This window comes from Stegodyphus dumicola, chromosome 11, assembly GCF_044657685.1.
Source record: "Stegodyphus dumicola isolate Sdum_Otavi_A_Nest chromosome 11, ASM4465768v1".
NCBI lineage: Eukaryota > Metazoa > Arthropoda > Arachnida > Araneae > Eresidae > Stegodyphus > Stegodyphus dumicola.
Window position 1 is genome coordinate 125250620 of NC_140778.1, and position 26184 is coordinate 125276803.

General features: G+C 33.0%; 2 protein-coding genes across 2 annotated transcripts in view; both read right to left on the bottom strand.

Annotated features, from left to right (window-relative positions):
• The window catches only part of LOC118183669 (EKC/KEOPS complex subunit Tprkb-like), a 44314-nt gene that overhangs the window by 18015 nt on the left and 115 nt on the right, over positions 1–26184 (bottom strand). The gene's annotated exons all lie outside the window — the stretch shown is intronic.
• On the bottom strand, positions 22377–26175 carry LOC118183668 (neprilysin-11-like). Its single transcript, XM_035353265.2, has one exon. It carries the CDS (start codon positions 25972–25974, stop codon positions 23773–23775), a length of 2202 nt encoding a protein of 733 aa, XP_035209156.2. The 5' UTR covers positions 25975–26175; the 3' UTR covers positions 22377–23772.

A 26184-nucleotide genomic window follows, 5' to 3' on the forward strand; every position in this document is an offset into this window, starting at 1 on the left:
GTTTTGCGATTTTGCGTCGGACTCATAAACGTCGGTTCACTTTTCAAGCTGTTGCCACAAAATGTTAGAGTCCTGCATTATATTTGAAGAAATTAAATAATGAAAAATCTGCATAAATGTATGTATATTTCTCGTATTGTGATAAAACAACGGTACATAGAGTCATCGAATTTTGAATAACGTAATCCTCCAACGAATATGAGCATGTGGAAGACCAAATTTGAAATTTGAAATTTGTTTTATGATCGATTTCCTATTTTTTAAAACTTTGACGAATTTTTGATTAACAAACTCAAGGATTTCAAAGCGAGCAATGGCAACGTTGTGCAGAAAAAACATTTTTATCTCCAGCGCGTGAGTCTCTGTATCGGAAATTCTAAAGATAGGCTCGTTTTAAAACTATTTTGCGATATTGCTGTTGCACTGGATCTTATGGTTTAAGTGCGAGGAACATGATATTTAATAAAGAAAGGTAACATAAAAAACGTTAAAAAAACGCCCCTTTGGACGTAATTTAAAATCTGAAACATTTCAGATTTTTTTTTACATTTTTTTTCTATTTTTATTTTATTTTATTTTATTTATATATATATATATATATATATATTTATTTATTTTGAGAGGGAGGCACAGTGTACTTCATAGTTTTCTCAATGTGTAAGGTGAATAAGGCAAGTTTTCTTTACAATGCTCTCCACGATGGTTTCAGGCAGTTAGTCTTCGCATGCTATGCCATAAACAGTTAAAAACAAATACCTATTATAAACTTAAAACTATTAGGGAACACGCGAGAAACAAGTTCATAAACACTTCTTTAAAATTATATTATGAATGCCGATAATATCTTGAGGACTATTCAATGTTTATAATTTCATACTCGAATTTTAAGACAGAAAATAAATAGAAATATTCTATTGCCAAAGCGGAAACACATACTAGATGTTTCAAGATTTGTACTTCGCCGGATATCGTTTGCCTAATGAGATACGACGTATAGAAGCACTGTTCTGAATAACAATCTGGTTTGTTTTCCGTTTTATATGAATACTTCCTCCTTGTTGCATTTCTCAGAGACCGAAGGATATCAACGTGGATTTCTAAAGGACATGAAACTGACTTATTTTCCATTTATTGCAAGATTTAAATTACTGAACTTGAATGAATTTCAATTGCTGGATTTATATGATTATGATGAAAAATAATAAATATATTAATATTTCTATAGATATTTAAAATTTTATGTTCTTTGATTAATTTCATTTGGTGATTTTTTTACATTTTCTATGCTGAGAAAATCAGGACAGCTTTAATTTACGAAATTTATATTATTAGTCCAAAGGGCCAATTTGCCCAGAAGGTCTATTAATTTCGTTTTGGCATTTTGCGTTGATTCACTTTTCAAATTGTTGCCACCAAATATTAGGGCCCCGCATTATATTTAAAGAAAATAAATAATGAAGAATCCGCATAAATATACATATGTTTCTCGCATTGTGATAAAACAACGGTACATAGAGCAACCCGATTTTGAATAACGTACATTTCCACCGGATATCTGGAAGCCGAAATTTGGAATTTGTTTTATCATCGATTTCATATTTTGTAAAATTTTCACGAATTTGTGATTAACAAAACTCAACGATTCCAAAGCGAGCAATGGCAACACTGTACAGAGGGAAAAAAAAAGAAAAAAAAAAAAAAAAATTACCTCCGCGTGAGACTGTGTATTGGAAATTCTAAAGATATGCTTGTTTTAAAATTAATTTGCGATATTGCTGTTGAACTGAATTTTACAGTTTAAGTGCGAAGAACATAATATTTAATAAATAAAAGTAACACACAAAACGTTAAAAAAAAACGCCCCTTTAGGCGTAATGTCAAATCTGAAAGCTTTCAGAATAATTTTTTAATTTTATTTTTATCGTGTTTCATATTATTAATTTTACTTCCATGTCATTTTACATTCTTATTATTTTCATAAAAAATGAATAATTACTGTATATACTACTAGGAGGACAAACTAAATAATGCGCAATATTGTTACGAATTTTGTACACATATAAATAATTTAAGTAAAATTTTACGCAATACTTTAGTTTTTTTTTTTTTTTTTTTTTCTTTTCTGTATAACATAACATGAAAATCTTAAGAAGCGAAGCTTTGCTAGAAATCAAAAACACAGGTGAAGTCTCCTCAACATTCAGTAAATCACTATCTCGCTAAATTGACTGAGCCATTAAGCTGGCGACAGTTTAGGCACTTAATTTTTCTCGCCAAATTTTGGGGAATATCGCCAAAAGTCGCCAAACTTGGAAAAGTTTAGGTCTGGTCCATACATAACTGTAATTGGTATCGTGATTGAATAAATAATTAATCTAGTTAACGTAACTGTAACCGTATTCCTCCCTCATAAGCCCTTCAGTAACGAGAGTTGAAACGGATGGATATTTCTCGGCGGCCGGGGGAAAACTAGATAAAGACCCGTAAGAGCATCAGTAATAGAGTTGGTTAGTTCAGCGTGAGTAGTGAGATATTTCCGTGTTAGCTTCGCTCTTTAAATGCGTTTAGAGTTGCGCTGTGTTAACATTCTTAGTAGTTTGAGGTGTAACTATTGATTATAGTTTGTGATATTTTGAAGAGCTGTACCAGTACTTTTGTGGAAGTTCCAGAACTGTGAATTGTTTCTATTTGTAAAATACATTTTATCAAGCTATCATCGGTTCTGTGTGCTTTCAGGATGGATCTAACACAAAGGCTGGCACGGGATGTGGATTCTGCGAATTGGATAAAGGCAGCATTATCTTCTCCTTGAAACGAAGACTGAACGAAAGTAATTCAGTGTTTCAGGCAGAACTCATACATAGCCTTACACGCAGCAATCAGCCACAGTCGTAGGAATGGTCTCAATCAAGTTCATATTTATACGGACTCCGCCTCAAGCCTCCAAGCACTTTCAAGCATGCACAGCAGAAGCCCTCTGGTTAACAAAATACAGAAAACTTTCCTTAGTATCCCTATACCTTTTCATCCGGTACTCTGTTGGGTGCCAGCGCAAATAGGAATACTAGGAAATGAAAGTGCAGACGTTGTGGCTAAAGAAACTGCCAATAGTGTATCCTTACTTGAGTGCCCAACAACACTTCCACCCTCGCTGCTAAAGCATCCCACATGCAAAGATCTTATAAGAAGTGGCAAACCCATTGGAATGATGCTACAACGGGTCCACGTACACATGCAATGCTCCCAAGTGTAAGCATGGATCTGCAGAGCAAAACTGGCAGCATGTCACATTTCCTTAACAGGACATGGACCGTGCAAAGCCTATCTGCATAGGTTTGGTCTATCCAACATAGACATCTGCGACTGTGGGAAAGTGGGCAGTCCAGACCACTATTACTTTGAATGCCGCTTGACGGCGAAGTTCCATCTAAAAAAACCAGCACCCATGTTTCACGCAGTGTGGTGGAATAATATTCAAAATAACAATGTTGCTCTATCGAAACTACATGCTATCACTACCTACTACGCTGCAAAAACGCAGTAACCTGGAACAGCTCTCATCACAGTCATTCCCCAAATAGCTAAATTAGTGTTTCAGCTCCCGGAATATAAGTATTTAAACACATGAACACATGAAACACATGAAATACCAATAACAATGTTGCATAATGTCTATATATTTCTGTAGTGTAAAAATATTTCTTCCACATTGATTGTCATCGCTTAAATGTATCACATTTGACTTATTTATACACCAAATGTAGTACTCATTTAATGCGCCGCCAAATGTATAATGTGTATACATACAGTATAATTTCACTTATATATAGTATTGATTTATGCTATAAGACTGTTCATATGTAATACTGTGCTATTCAAAATTATTCGTTTGAATCCCAGAGAAGGCGTGGATGTTAACTGTCTGTCCCTTCATAGGAGGTAACGGTAGCCATCTATTTATTAATGTCTCTCCATAAGAATATGATCACCGCTTCTGGCTTAGTAGAAGTGCATCCGACTACCGTACCAAAGTGCCTGCGTTTGAATCCCGGAGAAGGCGTGGATGTTAACTGTCTGTCCCTTCATAGGAAGTAACGGTAGCCATCTATTTATTAATGTCTCTCCATAAGAATATGATCATCGCTTCTGGCTTAGTAGAAGTGCATCCGACTACCGTACCAAAGTGCCTGCGTTTGAATCCCGGAGAAGGCGTGCATGTTAACTGTCTGTCCCTTCATAGGAAGTAACGGTAGCCATCTATTTATTAATGTCTCTCCATAAGAATATGATCACCGCTTCTGGCTTAGTAGAAGTGCATCCGACTACCGTACCAAAGTGCCTGCGTTTGAATCCCGGAGAAGGCGTGGATGTTAACTCTCTGTCTCTTCATAGGAGGTAACGGTAGCCATCTATTTATTAATGTCTCTACATAAGAATATGATCACCGCTTCTGGCTTAGTAGAAGTGCATCCGACTACCGTACCAAAGTGCCTGCGTTTGAATCCCGAAAAAGGCGTGGATGTTAACTGTCTGTCTCTTCATAGGAGATAACGGTAGCCATCTATTTATTAATGTCTCTCCATAAGAATATGATTACCGCTTCTGGCTTAGTAGCGGCTAAAGCTTAAAATGTCTAGTGACCGCCAAAAAAAGGAAAATCTGAAAGCTTTCAGATTTTATATTATACCCAAACGGTTTTTTTTTTTTTTTTTTTTTTTTTTTTTTTTTCCATTTACATACATGTTTTGAGAGCACTTGGGCTAACGACACATTGTGCTAAAAATATTTAAAAACAGCATATCTTTAGAATTTCCGTTACACAGTCTCGCGCTCTGGAGATAAAAATGTTTTATTTCTTACACTGCTGCCACTGTTCGTTTTGAAATTGAGATTTTTAATCAAAAATTCGTTAAAGTTTTACAAAATATGAAATAGACAATAAAGCAAATTTCAAATCTGGGTTTTCAGATGCCCATGTTCGGGTGGAGGACTATGTTATTCAAAATTTGATTAGGTACCATTGTTTGTTCACAATGCAAGAAACATGCATACATCCACATAGATTCTTCAGTATTTAGTTTCTTTAAATATAATACAGGGCGATGACATTTGGTGGCAACAATTTGAAAAATGATTCGATGCAAAATGCCGTTTTGAGGTTAATAGCCCTTCTGGGACCCATTTAGGCTAAAAGAGCATTTACTAGGTATATATACATAACTGCAAACATCTTAAATTGTGTCTTATTTCTCATAGCACCGAGCAATTTTATATACGGTCATTTCCTAAATGAATAAAATATAGGTGTAAGTAAAATCTTTTGTTGTTTTATTTGTTCTATAACATCCTCACACTTTCGTTAGTATTCCTACGCATTAAACACCATCGGCTCTAAATTAAAAGTGAGAGCCTACAACTATTTTTTTTTTTTTTTTTTTTTTTTTTCTTTCTTTAAATGGTATAAAGAGTACAGTGTTGTCTCCTATGACTTTAGATCACCCTATGACCTTCCATCTATATTAGCCATGCAAGTATATTCTAGAAACAAGATTCTTAGAACTGCTCAGAGAAGAGAATGAAACACGTGACAAGTCATTAAATCAGAATACTATGTCATCTTCTATCAGATCTTCCAACTCCTGGTATCTATAAGTGTACAACTCATTTCCTGTTCCAAATCCTCAACTGTTTTTCGACTGCAAACAACATTCCAAAGTGTCTTCTTAGGTTACTGAGGCGAAGGTCGCCCACTAATATGGAAGAACACTGTGAACTATGACCTTCACGGAATCACTAATCACATACCTGTGATTTCTTTACTAAAGCACTGCTATGTCCCTGAAAACGTGTCTGAAGTAGAATACAAAATTTAATATTTGCTATTTCGAATTCCAGAGCCGCTATAAATAGATAACATGGAGGAAAGAATACGCTTGCGGTTACTGGAAAAGTCGCAAATTCTTTGTGTTTTACGATCACGAGGCAAACGAATTTTGATAAAACAATGTTTCACTTTTTCCCACTATTTCGCTAAAATGTGATGATTCTAAAAATACGTTGAAGTTATTTAGCACCATGGATTAAATTCAAAGATATGAAATTTTATTTCACCTTCAACTAATTCGGAGTTAGATATACAGTGGATGGACAAAAATATGGAAACACCTTGTGAAATGCATGTTTGAAAAGAAAGATTGATTTTAATGAAATATGTAGGTGGCGCTGGCGTTTTTGACTACTGACGCCACCTATACAACTTCGTAAATGTGCTAAACAGTTCAGTTGTTGTCGGAGTACTGTTATGTGAGGTCGTCATTGCATTATGTCAGAGTTAACAGACTTCGAACGTGGGCAAATTGTTGGAGCACGTATGGTAGATGCTTCCGTAAGCAAGGTAGCCGAGGTGTTTAGTGTTTCAAGAGGTACTGTATCGAAGATTTATTCCGCATATTTGAAAAGCGGAAAAACATCATCTGCTAAATCACAGCGCGGACGAAAGTGTGTCCTGAGTGATCGTGACAGACGATCATTAAGGGCAATTGTGACGAAAAATAAGAAGACCACAGCTGCAAAAGTTACTGCTGAAATGAAATGAATGAAATATGTGTTACCGAACCCTGTGAGTACCAAAACAATTAGAAGGGAGCTTCATAAACAGGGAATTGCTGGCCGTGCTGCAATTGAGAAGCCACTCATCAGTGATTCTAATGCCCGCTACAGGAAAAGGTGGTGTTTAAGTCATAAAGCCTGGACTATAGAGCAGTGGAAGCGAGTAATATGGTCTGACGAGTCTTCTTTCACATTGTTTCCCACTTCTGGCCGAGTTTACGTCTGGAGAACGCCATCTCAAGCCTATAATACAGACTGCTTGTTGCCAAGAGTGAAACATGGCGGGGGTTCTGTTATGCTTTGGGCAGCCATATCGTGGTTCTCTGCTAGCCCTATGATAACTGTGTCAGGGCACATGACTTCCAAGACTTATGTGAACATTTTGGCCGATCAAGTTCATCCCATGGTACAAACTTTGTTCCCCGATGGTGATGGTGTCTTCCAAGACAACAAAGCCCCTGTTCACACAGCTCACATTGTCCAGGACTGGTTTTCTGAGCACGAGGATGAGTTGTCCCATCTCCCCTGGTCACCACAGTCACCAGACCTGAATATTATCGAACCTTTGTGGTCTACATTGGAACGGAAAGTGCGTTATCCACCGTCAACATCGTTATCTGAACTTGTCACCGTTTTGCAGGAAGAATGGTATAATATTCCCTTGGCAAACATACAGGAACTGTATTTGTCCATTCCGAGAAGACTGCAAGCTGTTTTGGATGCCAACGGGTTTCCTACACCATATTAAGCAAAGAAACATGTTTTTTAAAGGTGTTTCCATATTTTTGTTCAACCCCTGTATATGCTATGCGATATATATGCTATGGAGTTAGATATATATGCTATGCGATATATATGCTATGGAATTAAATATATATGCTATGGAATTAGATATATATGCTATGCGATATATATGCTATGAAGTTAGATATATATGCTATGGAGTTAGATATATATGCTATGCGATATATATGCTATGGAGTTAGATATATATGCTATGGAGTTAGATATATATGCTATGCGTGAATTTTAAAAACAGAGAATTTATTTTATTGTAATTACTAGCAAAATTATCTCTCTCTCCCTTGCATGACTTTAAAAGAGAATGAAAAAAAAAATAAATGAATAAAATCTGAAATATTAAGTCCAAACGGTTGTTTTTTACATTTACAAACACATACCGTTTCGAGAGCATTTGGTCTAACGCAACTGTGAGCTAAAACTATTTAAAAACAGGATATCTTTGCAATTTTTGATAGACAGTCTCGCGCGCTGGAAATAAAAATGTTTTAGTCCTTACAGTGTTGCCACTGCTCGCTATGAAATTGTCAGCCCAAAGAAGCGGTAGCCCAGATAGGCTATTTAGTCTCAAAATGGCATTTTGTAGCGTTTCACTATAAATGGAGAATCTTTTTTTTAATTTGTTGCCACCAAATACTATCGAATATACCAAATATAAAACAAGTCGAAAATTATTATTATTAAAAGTCGAAAATTATTTTATTAAAAGTATTTGCTGCCAAAATTTTTAAAAGTGTATAATGTTTCGTATTTTTTGGAAACAAACTAACTAGACATTAACACACTAAGTAGGGAATTATCCAAGCAAGAAGTCCGGAGAAAAGGGGGCAAAGATCCCTTTATAAGTTCAATTATGATTCACAGATGGCACCGACTTGTGATTACAAAAGCCAACACTTTTGGCTTAACTCAAAAGATAAAGAGTAACTGAAACAGAATTAAGTTAGCCTAATAGGTTTTCACAGGTTACTTAAAGCGCAGGCAAGCTCTGACTCGTAAAAGTCGGCGTAAACAAGCCTCATGGCAAGAATGGCTCAACGCCATGGAAATCTAATCATTAGTAAATGAAAGATAGCAAAGCAACGTGGCCTTCAGGCAAGCAGAACATGCTCTAAATTCCCCTTCCAAAATCTTCCCTTAAATACTAAGTTCTTTCTACCTCATTTGAAAACACGCGATATAACTCGTTTACATTCTGGCAAGAAATCGTAAGTTATAGGAAAAGTTGCTTCAAAATAAAATTAACCGTTAAGTAAATCAAATAAATCCCCACAAATCATACAACGCATTTAAGTGTTTAAACGCAACGGGGCTAATATCCCATTTGGAGCTTTCTTTTTTGGCTAAAAAGTCTTGTGGAAAATTGTTATTGTCATCGCAAATACGTATGAGCGTATTTCTTTTACGAGCCGGATTTCCTAAAAGGAAATCAAAATTTCAAGACTAGGTCCAACCTTACAAATAAAGAAACAAAGGTAAATAAAACTGTGTAAAAATAGCTTTTCATAAGTGCACTAACTCAGAAACTTCTGTCGAAAAAGTAAAATGGCGCGATAATACGTAGCGTCATCAGAACAAGAAAACATTCGCAAGAATCAAGTTGCGAAAACAGATTTGGTATAATGAACACAAATGGGATTCATAGCATGAATTAACCTGTCAGATTTTGATGAATGTAGGTGGTGTGAAGCTGCTTGCCTTTTCAACTTCCTTCATCTAAGTTATCCAACTTCCATCATTTCTGTTAACCGCAGTCCTGAATTCCTTTTATGCAATTAGAAACTGAAAATTATTTATGAAAGACTTAATTTCAGACCCGAACAAGATGAGATAAACAAAATTTTTTCAGTGTTTGTAAAAATATGTATTCTTTTGATAAATTTCGGGTATAGAATTTGGGAGATAAAAGTAGAGCTTTTTGATAAATTACAGAAAGATAAATATATTTTAAAATTGGTATATGTACATAAAATTTTAAGCAATTCTTACAAAATTAAGTGAGTTTGTTCTATAGCAGTTGAACATTTTACAAACCATGAAAGAATGAAATTTGCTTATTTTTGTGATATTAACGATACAGCACCATTTATCGACAAATATTTGAACTAAAATGTTCTTTATGCCCCTTGCCAAACGCCTCTGTGATAACTCTTTATGTGTAAACTGCCCTCTAATACCCAAGTTATTTAATCTTAAATGACTTTTTTTTTAAAATATGCTCAAATTTATAGGACACTCTGTATGTATGTACATTGATACATTGCTACTATAATAAAATGCTTGCCTCCTGCGTTCATGGAAAATGTTTTACAGGTACATGCTCATATTTATTTATGCAACACAAGAAAACTCTCCGGATAAATCGTTTCATTTGTTTGTTAAGATGACGCAGAATATTTTTGGCCTAATAGAAATAATCGTGTCAGTCTCCATCGAAATGGGGAAAAATGAAATCAATAAGGTGCAGGTTGAAGCAAGGCCGGCTTTTGTGCGTTCTGGTAGGCATATTAGATACCCCCCCCGAGTCTTGTAAACTGTTAAACTTCCGCCCCAATTCTGAGTGAGAACATCACCAGAGGCTTCGAGAGTCTCCCTCTCCTAGCTCTCGAAAGGACTTTCGGCTCGCCGAGTATTTAAGTGTCGCCATGCCGCACAGACACTATACGTTTACAAACATCCATGCCTTATGTGGGATTCGAGCCTAAGCCAATCGTCATTAACCATTCAATCCATAACTGAATTTTGCTTTGTTTTAAAAATGATCAACTGCAACTGTAAATGGAAAACAACGCAGAAATAAAGTAGAATGGCCTTGAATTCGATGTAATTTTTAGATATTTGTCTCTACGTAATCCGTTAATTTAAACACCAAGATGTAGGTTTTCCGACAGAAATTAACTGCATCCATTATTAGCTTCAATAAACCAGATTCGTGAAATTCCCATCTAATTGTGGATGACATAGAAGATTGCAAATTTCCCAAATTAAACTTACGAAATGGCAAAGATTATGGATATTTACCAATATTTTTTTCAACGCATTTGACGGACTACACTCAAAATAGGGAAGTATTTCATACTACCCCAGCAACTTCCGACAACTGATTTACCAACATAACAGCAGATGTAATTGCATCAATCATAGTAGTAGTGATATCAAATTTCTTACATAATCACAAAAACAACCAGGAAATTCTCACACCTCAAATAAATTTTATGCACGAGAAACATGTTAAGCCATTTGAAAAATGTATCTATTCGTATTTAATTTGATTCATACATATTCGTATTTAATTTGATTCATACATATTCGTATTTAATTTGATTCATACATATTCGTATTTAATTTAATTCATACATATTCATATTTAATTTGATTCATACATATTCGTATTTAATTCGATTCATACATATTCGTATTTAATTCGATTCATACATATTCGTATTTAATTCGATTCATACATATTCGTATTTAATTAGCTATTACAAATATGATTAAAGGAGGCTGAATATGAAATAGCCTACACAATGAACCAGATTAAACACGGAACTAACAAGCGTACAGTTCTGAGGAATTTAAATATTCGGTACTATTCCGTTTTGAGGACCGTAAAAAATTGCAGCGAAAATGTATGCGCAAAAGAGCCAAATCTAGCAAACGCGCCCATTTAACAGCGCGCCAAATCTAGCGTACGCGCTGATTTTAGATTGCGTAACTTTATATACTAGTTCTATATTGCTTAAGATGCCATTGAAATAATAGTTTAATTTTTAAATCCTTTTTTGATTTTAAATCCTTTTTTAATATCCTATGGATTTAACAATTTGAGAATTGCCCATGACGAAAAATCGGCAATAGAATTTTGGGTAAAGTGCAGAATCACCCACTGTTTGACGCGTTTTTAAGAATTGCACATACTCAGTATCCATGTGTACATCTACCTATTCTCACTTCAAAAAAAAAATCCCAGAATTGCACAAAAAGGGCACTGCGCACACCCTTGGCTTTACCTATGTACACATCGACCTATTTTCACTTAAAAAGTAAAAGAACATTGACAAAAATCCAATTGTTTTTACCCTTGTAAAAAGCGGCAAACAAATGAGTGGGCGATTCCGCACTTTACCGAGAATGTTTTCAAAGAAAAGGCATCATTCATTATAGAAAATTGCGTTTGAACAACCAACGAGATTAAATTATGCTTTAGCGATAAGTCGGTAGCGAAAGAGCAATGCAGGCATCCATTCAGTTATGTTTAGCAATTTTAATATAAATTATAATAATAAAAAAGTATTATATGAAATTAACCTTTCATCTAAATTAAAACATCAATCTTAGATAGTTATTTACTATTATACTTCCTTTCTTGCCGCAATTATTTTTGGCGGCATTGGCATCAACAATAGTTTGACGATTTTTTACGGCCCTCGAAACCGAATAGTACCAAATATTCTAATTACAATACATGATTTGATAACTCTTGTAACTATCAATAGACTTATTATTAAGGATTATGTTAATTTTATTAACAGTTAAATTTTAAGCCTGTGAGAAAACAACTCATTTCTGACCGACATGCAAGAATTGGTTTGCAGTGGTATCAGGAAAGAAGACACTGGACATCTGAGGATTGGAAATGGGTAATGTGGTCAGATGAATTACACTACACCTTATTTTGCACTGATGGAAGACGTCAAATTTGGCGAGAAACCCACGAAGCCATGAATTCATCTTGTCTTACTCGCACTGTACAAGAGTCCGGTGGGAGTATCATGATATGGGGCATGTTCTGCTGCCATGAGAGTGGTGCCTTGATGTTCCTCCAGGATAAACAGATATGATGTACCTAGATATACTGGCAGATCAAGTGCACCCTGCAATGTTGCATTTTTACCCTGATGGCGACGGATACTTCATGAAAGATAATGCAACTATACATCGTGCCAGAAATGTTCAAAATTGGTTCACTGAACATCAGTCAGACTTCCAACACCTTCCCTGGCCACCGCATAGCCCATGCATGGTATTCTCTGGATGTAAATACATTCCCGAAGCATGTACACTCGATGCCCAAACGAATGACAGCAGTTATCCGTGCAAAAGGTGGTCCAATAAAATATTGATCTTGGGTTTCCAATTTAATGGTCAGTATGTGTATTTTCATCCCATTTATCCCCTTTCATACATCTATTGTCTGTTTAAATTTCTGAATCAAGATATTCAGAAATCGCTGAAAATAGAATACTAAATGCAATCAATTACTAAATACAAATCAAATGCTATCAAATACTAAATACAAATCAAATACACATTTAGAAACAAAAAGGACCATGGTCTTACACTATTTACAATTATTTACACTACGTATTATGGCCATAGTAATGAGCTAACCTGTCGTAATGAACGACTTTAGGTTTAGAATTCGAAGACTTACGAATCCGAACCACGACGTCATTCAGCCTGTTTAAGAGTGTATGGACCATCCCAAGATGACTGTAATTTCGGACAGAGTCCTTTCCGTTCGAGTTGGATTGCACAACCACACCTTGTCTCCTTCGCGGAATTGATGTTCAGTATCCCTTGTGTCGTATCAAGTCTTCATCTTCTCCATCGCCAAGTTGACTCGCTCTTGTGCAAAGTTGTGCATCGCTTCAAACCGGGCCTGGAGATCTTGAATATATTCCTCAGGCGATGAAACAAGAGATCACAAGGCAGACAAAGGTCATGACCGAAGAGCATCTGAGATGGGGAATAGCTGGTAGTCTCGTGGACAGCACTGCGGTAAGCCAGTAAAAACAGTGATAATTTCTTGTCCCAGTCCTGCTGGTTTCTTGAAACCACTAATGAGAGGTTGTTAAGGATGGTTCGATTGAACCTTTCTACCTACGGAGATTTTAAAGACTGACAGGGGGGATATAAAAATGTATCTCTTAATATTACTTTTCTAAAAAAATGCAATTTTGATACATTTTTAAAATATCATAACAATGAAATTACATTTAAAAAAATTCTGATGTGGCCAGCACATGAATTCCTACCAATTCCACGTTTTAACAGCAACGAGCTTTTAAGTAAAATAATCATTTCTTATTAAATAAACTAAAGTTCAGTTTCTAACTAACTTCAGTTTCTCGCTAAAAAAATATATTTTTGGGTCGTTGATTATTATAAAATTGATGGTTTTTAATAACAGAAAATTAAGTATATATATATATAATGCATTTAAAATAAATACTTTGAAAAGAATATCATAATTAACCCAAACAGGGTATTAACCTCGAAACAGGACATGACGGCATATATCCTTAAAAGTCTAAATCACTTTTCAAACTGCTGCCACGAAATATTTTCGCCCTGCATTATATTTAAAGAAATTAAATGATGACGAATCTGCATTTCTCACACTGTGGAGAAAAGATGGTACCTAGGGCCATCAAATTTTGAATAATGTAGTCCTCCACCTGAACATATGCACCCCGAAGCCCGAGATATGAAACTCAAATTTTATATTTCATATTTTGTAAAACATTAACGAATTTTTAACAATTTCAACGATCTAAATGCGAGCAGTGGCAACACTGTGCAGATTACAAAACGGTTATCTCCAGAGCGTGAGACTGTGTATCGGAAATTCTAAAGATATACTGTTTTAAAATATTTTGTGATTTTGCTATTCAACTGAGTTTTATGAGACGTAAATGACAAGAACATGATATTTAATTTATAAATTTAACACACAAAACGTTAATAATGAATACATTAAAAAAATTTTGCAAGCTATCTTACTCTGAAAATTGTACCTTCATATGATAAACAACACTTAAAACTTCATCGAAAATTCTAAACGCAGGCTGCTTTTAAAGTTTTTGTAATTTTGCTGTTGAAGTGTATATGGCGTAAGTGTGAAGAAAATGAGCTTAATAATAAAGCCTAAAAGACAAACAGAAGCGGGTTAGCGGGAGGTGAGTGCAACAGCAAACTGGAGTTCAGCCTTTAAATTCTTTTGGGCGACCATTAAAATCTGAACCCTTTCAGATTTTCCCGCCCTAATTTTCTTCTCTGTTATGTCTATAATAATAAGAAATCTAAATTCATTTTCATTTGATGTTGCTCCGCTCGATATTTAAATACTCGTTTGATTGCAATACTCGTTTGATTGCAAGACTACAAAGGATGTTCGCATATTTTCAGACGATTTTGCTTTGTTAAAAATAAAGAAAAAAAAAAAAAGGCGTCTGCTTGGAATTTTTTTTTTTTTTTTAAACTTCAACTACATTTTTGAAAGTATCGTCTGCTACTTGACAAATTTGTTTTCATGCAAAATGGCGCTTTGAAAGAAACAGTGTATGGAAGGCTATTTTTGTGCTCTTTCCAAAGAAAGTAATTCATATCTTGTCATTAAAAAACACTGTGAAAAGCATGGTTTTCCGATATTTTAAAACCATGAATTTTTAAATGCTATGGAATTTAGCCATAATTTAATTTACAGGGAATTAAAATTAGATAATTTCACTTTTATAAGATCTCAAAATAATGAGGAAAAAACTGATTTAAAATCGCAACAACAAAAAAAAGTCAGTTGGGGAGGAAAATTGAAAAAAAATTCCTAAATGATCCATAAGTCGGAAAATATTATGAACATATGAAAAAACACACTTCAGCAATTTAAATATAAATTTTAATTATAAAAAGGATATTGAGATACATTATTTTTTTCATTTATTTTATTTATTTATTTTTCACTACTCTTCCAAATACATAGCCATCTGTTATAACTTTAAAAAAAAAAAGAGAGAGAGAGAGAAATGCAGAGACTCAGCATTGCACAGAACTTGGCAACAACTGCCATCTACCAAATGCCTCTCCTCATTAGTCCCTTCAGAGATTTTGCGGCAAAATTCAATATTCCTGCAAAAATTTTACCACAATTTCTTCCGTTGCTCTCAAATTCCACAAGTGCATATTTTAAAATTAACGAGAAAAAAAAAAAAAAAAACCACAATTTGTTCATAAAAACTGCTGGAACTTGGAAGACAACTAAAATAACGCGTACGAAAATAGAGATGTTGCTTGAATGAAAGATAATTATGAACATAGTTGCCTGAAGAATGATTGCCATAGTCTTGCATATTCTGAAAATTTGGCGACTTCTACTAAAGATGGTTGTGATAATATGTTGTAAGTACCAAAAATAATTTCATCTCCCAAGTTATTTGAACAAAATCTTAATTTCTTTTTTCCTAAATACATTTAAGACAGACTGTTTATTTATTTGATAATTACTACATCATAAATTCCATCATGATATCTTCCTAAAAGAATCGGTAATGAATTAAAATTTTGTAGAAAACATGTGCATGGACCAAAATGTTATGACTCGCAATGTTTAGGACCATAATTTAAGGTTGCTGTCAATCCTGCACTTGTGCATACCTTAGCTGCTGCCCCATAAATGAAAAAGTATCAGGATGACAAACAGAAAATCCATACTCTACCCCCAGTTAAAAGCATGGAAAGAAAGAACCAGTTTTTTGAAGCTTTAGCCACTTGAACATTGGTCAACCTCATTCATTTAGGAGAACTCATAATTGCAAATCAAAAGACAAACAGTATTTTATTAAAAAATTATACTTTCAATAATATAAAAACAGATCAATATATATTTGAATGAATATCTTAAGATTCACTCAAATTTATATACATGCATACAATTTTACACAGTGAATTTTTTTTTTATAAAATAACAATTACAGCATATACAAGAGATATACTCAAATGCTATAAAATGCAATGTAATTTAAAATTTCTTATCATGTGAGAAAAATGAATTGATTTTAAAGTAAGCGATCAAAAATGAAATTTGTATTTACAGAAAGGGAAGTAATTCTGAAAATTTAAATGCGAAGAAATATACAAACTCAATAAAAACAAAGAGTATATCTCAAAGAAAAACAATAATTCGCTAATGAAAGACATTTTAATACAAAGCAGAAACCTTTTATATACATGTAAAGACAACACTTTTTAATACGAAAAATTCAACAGAATCACGGAACTTTTGTTATTACTAAGCACTTTCAATTCAGTTTAGTATCTGAAAGTTTTTCTAAAATGGTTACATTAATCAAATTAATCATGTCCACTCACTGTGATGCATGAAAAACTTTAACATGCATGAGTACCTAAATATTTATCATTTAAACACTCTGCTTGCAGATTAAATTCCTACAGTTCAAACTACACTGACATAATTAGCTCCATCGAACAAAGTACTAGGTAGCAAAATAGGTAGGACATCATAAAAGCTCAAACATATCTGAATAATAATATGCTACTGTAGTTTTACATTAGGTGAAATCGATTTTTAATAGGAACTTCTCTGCAAAAATAGCCACTGGATAAACTTCTGGCAATATATGAAATTTGCACTACAGAATGAGCAAATAAGTTTGCCATTTTTTTTTACTTAGCATGGAATCTACTTTAAAAAAGGAAGAGCCCTTTAATATTTACTTTACACTTTTTTATACAGTAATATCATACACTCAGAATAACAATCAGCTTTTTAAAATATATGACTGCTCGTTTTAAAATATATGACTTCATCATAACAATTAATAAAGATATTTGTTAATAAAAAATTTGTAATATCTTTATCAAAAATTCTACATACATATATACATATATATATACATAACACTCTATCCAAATACCACATTGATTAATATACATTCCTATATTAATCAATCAGTAGACTTAGCTACAAATAAAAATTCATATATCAAGAAAATGTTAAATATATAAAATATTTCAAAAATAATTCCTTATTCTTGCCAGGTAAGTACATTTAATAATACAGTTATTATCAAAGTTATAAGAATGCTGCTGATTAGAAATTAACCTCAACAACCTCTTTTATAAGTACATACTATCACACACATTTGTGATTTTCAATAGGAAATTCTGAAAGCACTTCAGGTTCGTGTGATCAGAATAATTTATATATTTCAACTTCCAAATATGTATAAAATCATACATTAGAAAATTATCCACCACTCTTATTTTATGCAGTACTTTATGTCCAATATTCCACAATATCCATTTGTTCATTGAACTTGAGCAGAAATGTATAATCAAATTGAATTACAGTATAACACTGCTTTTGTTGCTGTCTTTGTAATGCCCATATTATATGGAAGAATGGTTGCCAAAGCCTGCTCCAAAAAGATGTTGGACTTCTATTTTCCGCCCAAATTTTAAGGGACAGCAATCCAAGGTGTTGCCCTGGGGATCTCCCACCCCGCTCCTCTTTCACGAAACCACAGAAGAGGGCTTTCAGCTCGCCGCATATTTAGAATGCCCCCCAAGTTGCATGGACACTATACATTTACAAGCATCCATGTCTTCTGCAGGATTCGAACCTGGACCCTTTGGTACTACAGTAGGCTACCCTAACCACTATACCATCCAGGCGACAACACTGCTTTTATAAACATATTATGTATCATGGTACTACAATGCTTTATATATGCAGTCTTGCCCTAGGAAGTACTAGAGCTAACCTTCTACGACCTAAAAGCATAGGTCAGATAGTCTGACGTCACTTTAGCACTGTTAGATGCTCACCTATAAAAATTATTTATTCCTGCTAGCAATTTTAGAATACATGCAGTTACTAGATTTCTTTTCTTAATATAAAAATATGAATAAAGTGATTGCATAGATGAATATCCACACACAATCACCAACATTTTTCACTGAAACTGGAAGAAGTGTAAAAGTTAAAATGAGCTCTACTTAACCGCCTTCTTATTATGCCTTCGTGGTATAGTGGTCAGCACACTCGGCACGTATTCGAGAGGTCTGAGGTTCAAGTCCCGGTAAGGGATTGCTCATTTTTCATGTCTCCTGCTTTGAAATAACCTAATGTCTCTACAAACTATGAGAAATTGAATAAAATACTAATATAAATTAAGGTACTTTCATGTTATCCACCCAGCAAGAAGAATCACACTGCAATTTGCTCATTTTTTTTTTTTTTTTTTTTAAATTACAAACTGACCACTAACTTGCTCAAAATTAAAATGATTTCTCATATAAGATAATCCTGCATTTTAAGACATTTTTGAAAAAAAAAAGTGCTTGCATATAACACGATCTCACGTGTATCAGCTTGAAAAATTGTTTCCTAAAAGATAAATAAATAGGCCGAACATCACACATTCAACACAAATGCTTAAAGAGGGGATATAATAAAAAAGGAAAATCCTTCTAATTGTTTCAAAGAGAGGATGAAAGACTGCTTTGGAAGATGAGAAAAGGGTTTTATTTACTAGTTTTTTTAATGCATTTCTTTGATTTTAAGGTACTATTTTTTCATATAAACACAGCATTACTTCCAACTGAATGCATCTTAATTCTTGTGAATTATCAGTTATTCAAAGGTAATTAATTTTTCCAAATTATTAATAAAACATATACTATAGCAGTTAATAAATCAAAGTCAATTATTAAAAAGTATTTGTCAAAGGTATTTGAGCATTTTATTTCATATATTTAATTTTCTCAGAATCAACATTTTGCATTATGTTGCTGATACTACTAAAAATAAGTACATAGTACATCTGACTAGCAACAGCATCTTACAACTGAAAAAAAAAATCAATTAATAAGATAATTTTAGTAGCAATTAAATTTTAAAATAAACATAATTAAAAAATAATAATAATGGATATGTTAATTGGAAAGGTGTGACAAAAATTTAAAATGCACAGTGATATACCTGTATATCTGAAGTACTTATATTCTTTTTCAAATAAAAGTAAGGGAATAAATTATTTAATTCATACAGTGAACTCTCTCTTAGTAATCCTAACTCCTAATAAACACCATCCATAACCCTTTTGAAAAGTTTTAATTTCCCCCCCCCATAGAATTATTTCTTAATTTTTAAATATTCCTAATTTTACAAAATTGAGAATACAGTAATTTGTTGTTATTTAGCACTGATACAGCATTTGTCCCTTACCAATACAACTAAATAGTAATTTTATTAATTTCCAGCTGATTGTATGAACCATTTAAGCCTCAAAGTTATTGAAAAAATCCAGTCCAAGAGAGCCACTGGAACAATAATGCTCGTTTTAATTTACAGTGCCTCACAAAAAACGCTTACAGTGTCTCTCAAAGTGTTCGCACACTTTGAGAATTTCCAGAAAAAATGCCATAATCCCGAATTGAATTTGAATATAATGCCCATTATTTTTTCATATCATCTCCATGATGCGACCTTGAATAAAACCAAAATATTTAATTCTTAATACCGACTTATTTTCTGTTTCAAAACTGAAAATATAAGGAGGCATAGATAAAATACACCACAAAAGTGATCGTACACCAAAACATTTTCACAAAATTTCATTAGTAAAATTGTCTACCAATTCTTTTTTTTATTTTTGCATTTTGGTGGCATTTAAAAAATTGTTTAGCTTTATTTTTTGCTTACTTACTTCATTATATTTTATTTAAATAAAAGACAGCTCATAATCGTAAGGAAACAAGAAACAACATTTGAAAATTTATCGCACGGATGAGAATTCGGGATACTGCTAAAGTAGTAAATTTATCCCATTTCATGCTGTAATATGTGATAAAATGCTTTAAAGACAAAAATCGGATACAAAATAAAGTAAGAACTGGTTGTCCAGCAAAGAGGACTTGACGTGACTCAACACGATTGGAGATTTATAGTTAGAAAATCAGTGAAAAATCTATATTTGAGTGTTTTAAAGATTTTTACAGAATTTGCTGAAAAATTTTCTACCTCAATTTCACTTAAAACTGTTTAAGTACTCAAATAAACTGGGTTACATGGGCACTCTGCTTGAAGAAAATTTTTTGGAAGTGAAAAAAATAGAAAGCTTAAGCTTTCTTCTCAAAATCAATGGTAAATAAGCCCAAAATGTATTAGAATCATGTCTCATTTGCAGATGAAAGCAAATTTAACATTTTTGAGTCCGATGGACGAAAAAATGAAACGAGTAGCTTAATTTCACGACCTTGGTTGGTAGAGCAAAGCATGGCATTGGAGGTATTCTTATGTGAAGGCGCATGTCAGTATCAGGATTAAATAAATTAGTATTTATTGATGGCACAATAAACCATGCCCTTTATTTAAATATTTTAAAAAGATAACTTAAAATTATCCGCCCAAAATTTAGATACAGTCAAAAGTCGTTAATTCGGACACCCATAATCCGGAATGATCTATAATCCAGACCTCAAAGCTAAAAACTTTCTGCGCATGCGCCGCGTTGACGCATGCGCACAGGCGTTTTACGCGTGCACGTAAGACCTTTACGACAGCGCATATGGGTGTGCACAAGCGCAGAATACGTTTTTGCCTGCGCGTTTAACGTATAACGGACGGTATAAGCTAAAATTATCTATTTCAGTTAATGTTGATGATTGCGTTGTTCCTTAATCTTTGAATTGGATCAGGCTTATTATTTTTTGCAGACTGTAAGAGCAATTTTATAAAAGTAAACTTGAACTTTCGATTATGTCAAATAGAATGTCCGATGCTGGAGCTCCCAAAGGATCTACAAAACGAAAGTATGTTTCGATGTCCATCAAACAAAAAGTGGAATTGCTGCAAAAAATGGATAAAGACATGAAGAAGGTGACAGAGAGGTTAGTGAAAACAAAAAAATTTCGATTGACAAGTTAGTCGGTATTCTCGGCACAGCAATTATGGGACTTGAACAGCGGAACTTTGTAACTGAACAAGAAATTATGTCTGTTTATAGAATTAAAGAGAAAGTATTATCACATAAAACGAAGCAACTTAAACAACTTACATTGAAAGAAATGTTTAATAAAGTAAACAAATAAATATTAAGCTTTTTTTTTTTTTTTTTTTTTTTTTTTGTAAATTTTGATACCCTTTAGATCATAATTGTCCTTTATTTCATAAATTACAGTTTCATATTTTTAATTTCAGAATTTCTGCATGCCATCTTACGAGATTTAAACTGATGATCTATAATCCGGAAAAATCGATAATCCGGAATCGCCGAAGTCCCGACTAATCCAGATTAACGACTTTTGACTGTACTGGAAACTATTTTTTATCAGGATAATGATTCTAAGCACATGGCCCTCAACGTTCGCCTTTTGGGTGTCTATAATTGTCCACAAGTTCTGAAAAACACCACCTCAGTCACTAAGTTTAAACCCAACATAACACTTCTGGAGAGAATTAGAATCTAGAGTCTGAAGACACTAGATTAAAACAAAACTAAAAACAGTAATGATGGAACACTGATGTTAGATATTGCAAAAGAAACTGGTGAACTCTATGCCCCAACATTTGAAAGCTGTCATAAATGCTGCTGTCATAAATTTTTTATTCTAATCTCTTTTATAGCTTATTTAATTATTTTATATGTACATACATATATATTTTATCCTTGTAAGGGATATATGCACACTGTGATTGGGCATTTTATTAATTAACCTCTGAAAAATGTATCTCTTTTCTTTCAAATTCAAAAATTCAGTGTAATTTCACAGTGTTTTTTAATGAATTCTTCTAATTTAAGCTAAAGGTTATTAAAAATCTTACTTTGTAGAAAATGTATTTCTATACATTCCACTATTTCAGAGATAAAATTTTAGCTAATATACTGAAACATTTTAAGATGTATTTTTCATTTCTATTTCAAAGGCAAAGATGAAACTGTAAGAAAATGGAAAAATTCTAGCAGAAATGCAGTTAGCTGAGAATCAAAAACAGGGGAAAAAATGGTAGAAAAATTTGGCTTGGTTGTCAAATTTTTACCAAATTACCATACACTAAAGATTCACCATGCTGAATTCCTACAAAAATATGCCAATAAAATCAAAATAGCAAAGTAATTCTTATCGCAGCTAGTTATTTAAATAAATACAAATAAACATAAAACTAAAGGACCACAAGTTATTTTTATTCAACAATGTAATGAGCTGTATATGTTGATTACATACTTCCTTGTTAAAGCAACCTTTGGCAACATTTGAAATTTGCACAGCATAGATAAGTTTGTAAAATTTGGCAACTAACGGCAGTTGCTGCATTAACAAGGAAGTACCATGGATTATACAATAACTTGTACAGTTTGAAATTAACACTTCTGGAAACAAACATGCTGTGTTAGAAAAATTAGTCATAACATTACACAAAAATTTTTTCAGCACCATAGATTTTAAGTACAATATGATGCTAATGTAAAAAAAATTTGTACAAAAATATGGAAAATTCTATTTATCTTACATTCTAAAACATATAAGGCAATAAATTATATTTAAAAATTGCGACTCTAAATAATTTGGCACATCCTTTGATGACATGATTAGCAATTCTTACACATGACAATAAAGCTGTGATATGCTTAAGTGATAAAAGTTCTAAACCATAATGTTAAAAAAAATATTGTAATTTCAACCAATATTTTTTCAAATAATTCTGTTGCAAATGCAAATAATACTTATCTTAATAATACTTAGCTAATAATTCTCTAATTTCTAATATGATAATTTAATCTTTGGTGAAAAATAAATAAATGCTAAACAAAACATATGAAAACATAGAAGCTTTAATTCAATAAAATGCTTCTGATATGGAAATGGTTAACTGCATTGACTGACAAATGACAAATTTCCGTGTTAAACTTCATACAAAGCTTTTGACAATTAGGGCACTCTGCATTTCATACAGCTTGAATGTAGGACTCCATTGATGATTTTTACATTTGGTGCACTTTTCAGAGGTCTTTCTGGTAACTCAGCATATTCTAGAATATTTCAGTTTGACAATAGTGAGCAAATTTTCCCATGCCTTCAGTTTTAAGTGTAGTAGAGAAATTTCAGGGAGTGTTAGAAGGAATTTAAATTTATTTTGAAATGAGAGGAAGACTTTGGAAAAAGTGGGATAACTAACAGGTTGTTTATTTTACATTAGTGCCAAGATTAGCAACTGATTTTTAATTTTTTTTTTTTTTAATTTGTATGTGAGAAGTCTAAAACGAATTCAAAATATCTTATTAAATTTACCAGCAATGTTTTATTTATTTATTTTTTTCTAAATTGCTAATTTCTTGATTTTATTTACTTCCTTCATTTTTTTAAATTTTGTTTTGTGTATGCATGTGCATTTTCTCATCATTTTTAACTTAAACATATATTTTAAGTTCTTTAACCAAATGCTTAAGATAAAAAAATTTAAAAAGATGTTCTCTTATGACTTCATGTTTTTTTTTGGGGGGGGGAGGGTTGCCAACGAGGTCATATACACAAGCTGTTCTCTGTATTTGAAAATAAAATTTAAAATATAGAACACTTTGTAGCTGGATTCATTGGTGAACCTTTCGGACAGTGAAAAGCTTCAGCAAAAGCTTCCGAGTTTGAAACAGAGCCCATAACTCTAAGTTCGGGTAAACTATGCGACACTTTACTTAAAGCAGCACGCATATTGTAATCTATCTTAGAACACCACATTGAACCAAATGCAATAAAAAACATCTGTTCCGGTGTATATTTACTTAAATTTGGATACTTCTCTTCTGGACCATGATCTTTTGTCCATTTCTTGAATGCATTATAAGCAATTCTCAGGCCTTCACTATCAGCAATATCTTCATTTAGAGTTAACATTTCGTCGTGTTTTAAGTGATCACTTACATTGTGATAAACTTTAAACTGATTTTTGAAACATTTCAGGTGCTTTTGAAAGCTGTCTGTAGAAGCATTGGTCCACCAATTACTGATAATACCATCTTTGTCTCTCTGGCATCCATTATAATCAAAACCATGCATTAGTTCATGACCAATAATAGATCCTATGGCTCCAAAATTTAAATACCATGGTCCATGAGTATAGTAAAATGGTGGGTTATGCACAGAGACTGGAAACACTACAGTGTTCTTTTGTAAAACATAATATGCGCTAACCTGAGTAACTGATCTTGGGAGAAACCAATAATAATTCTCTTTAGCCTTTATATTTAATACCGAAAGAGAAAACTGATACTGCGAGATTTTGAAATAGGTTTCCAAGACACAAGAAGTTGGGTCAGGATAGCTACTATAAATTTTATCAAATAGAGTTTTATTACTAAGATGTTTTTGAAAACCTACAATACTTTCCATAGAGTTTAGTTTCAAAAGTGCAGCATTCTTAGTATCATCATCTAGCCAAAATGATTGTTGAATAATGTCAGTAAATGAATTTTTAAGGTAATGAAGAAGAACTAAGCTGTTTACAATTTTAAGACGAGATGTATTTTGGACATACAAGTAGTCGATACTACATTCATAAATTTCAAATACTTTATCAAAGCATTTAGTTTGAAAGAGGTCTTCTAAATCTGCTAGATTAAAGTTATTTATTAATGAATATGCCTCAGCAACTCCTGGAATTAAAATCCATAAATCATAAATAGCATACCATCCAAACAAATTTGCCAAATCAGATTTAGTAAACATACCCGACTGTAAAACATGTGCAATATTTTCCAAATATTTTAGATTTTCAATAACAACTAAATCATCTTCAGTAACTATTTCATTTATTTTACTTAACGTTTCATTTGTTACTAACTGGATGTAATATAACCAATCAATACCAGGAATTTTTCTGTTTAAATCTTTGAATGTCATAGTAACTGGATCAGAAGTTTTATTGGAGAAAAATGTCCTCCATTTCATTTCTGCCTTCTTTAACTTTTGCACATCATTAAAAAACTGACTGACATCAATTTCTGAACCATTTAAAACATATATGATTGAATACAGCATCTGTATGACAAGAGAATCAGTAACAGCACTTTTCGCTTCTGGAGAAGGAGACCGTAAATAAATTACATCTTGGCTTGTATTGCTATCATTGACTGAAGAATACACACAGACAAAAGTACAAGTAGATAAAGTTTTCATAATGTAGGCACTCGCTTTTACTGGATCAAATTTACTTCCATCCCATAGTTTACCCTCCAAAATTGGCCATCCACCCATTCCTTTAAAATACTTTCTCAAATAATTTATAGCTATGCTATCTGTAGCATTGAAATTCATACAAGATTTGTAAAACTGAAGTGCATGATTCACAACACGAGGAAACTTACTGCTTGCTTTGGAATTCTGGAACACATTTCTCTTTTTCTTATCAACAAAATCTTCCAGAATACTGAATGAAGTAACATGTGGTTCATAACTCGGTACAAGTTTACTTTCTGGCCACCGACCGCAAGCAAAGTCGTAAAAGTCGACGCAAGGATCAACACTTACATTAACCGCGTCTTCGATAGGTACCCAATATTTAGGTTCTTCGACCATTCTACGAACGCGATAGTTTCCAGATTTCATTTCGGCAAAAACGCACACAAATAGCACAAAAAACAAGAAAACAATCGTTAAAGTAATACAAATTCGTTTTCTCACAGGTGTCGCAACAGCACTCCGAAAATAAACCAATACCTCGTTCTTATTAAAGTGAGTATAATAATCCGAAATATTTTTAATTGGCATTATAGTATGCTTATACACAAACACTACGAACAGTATAAGGAGGATACTTTTAGGTGCTCAAAATCACACGTGTTTTACAAATGCATACATTTATAGACACGTGTTTTATATGATAATTTCATACGCATGTACGCAAGAAAACTTCTAAAGCATACATATAAAAATACCTGTTTACTACAAACAATCGTATTCATTAAACAATCCAAATAC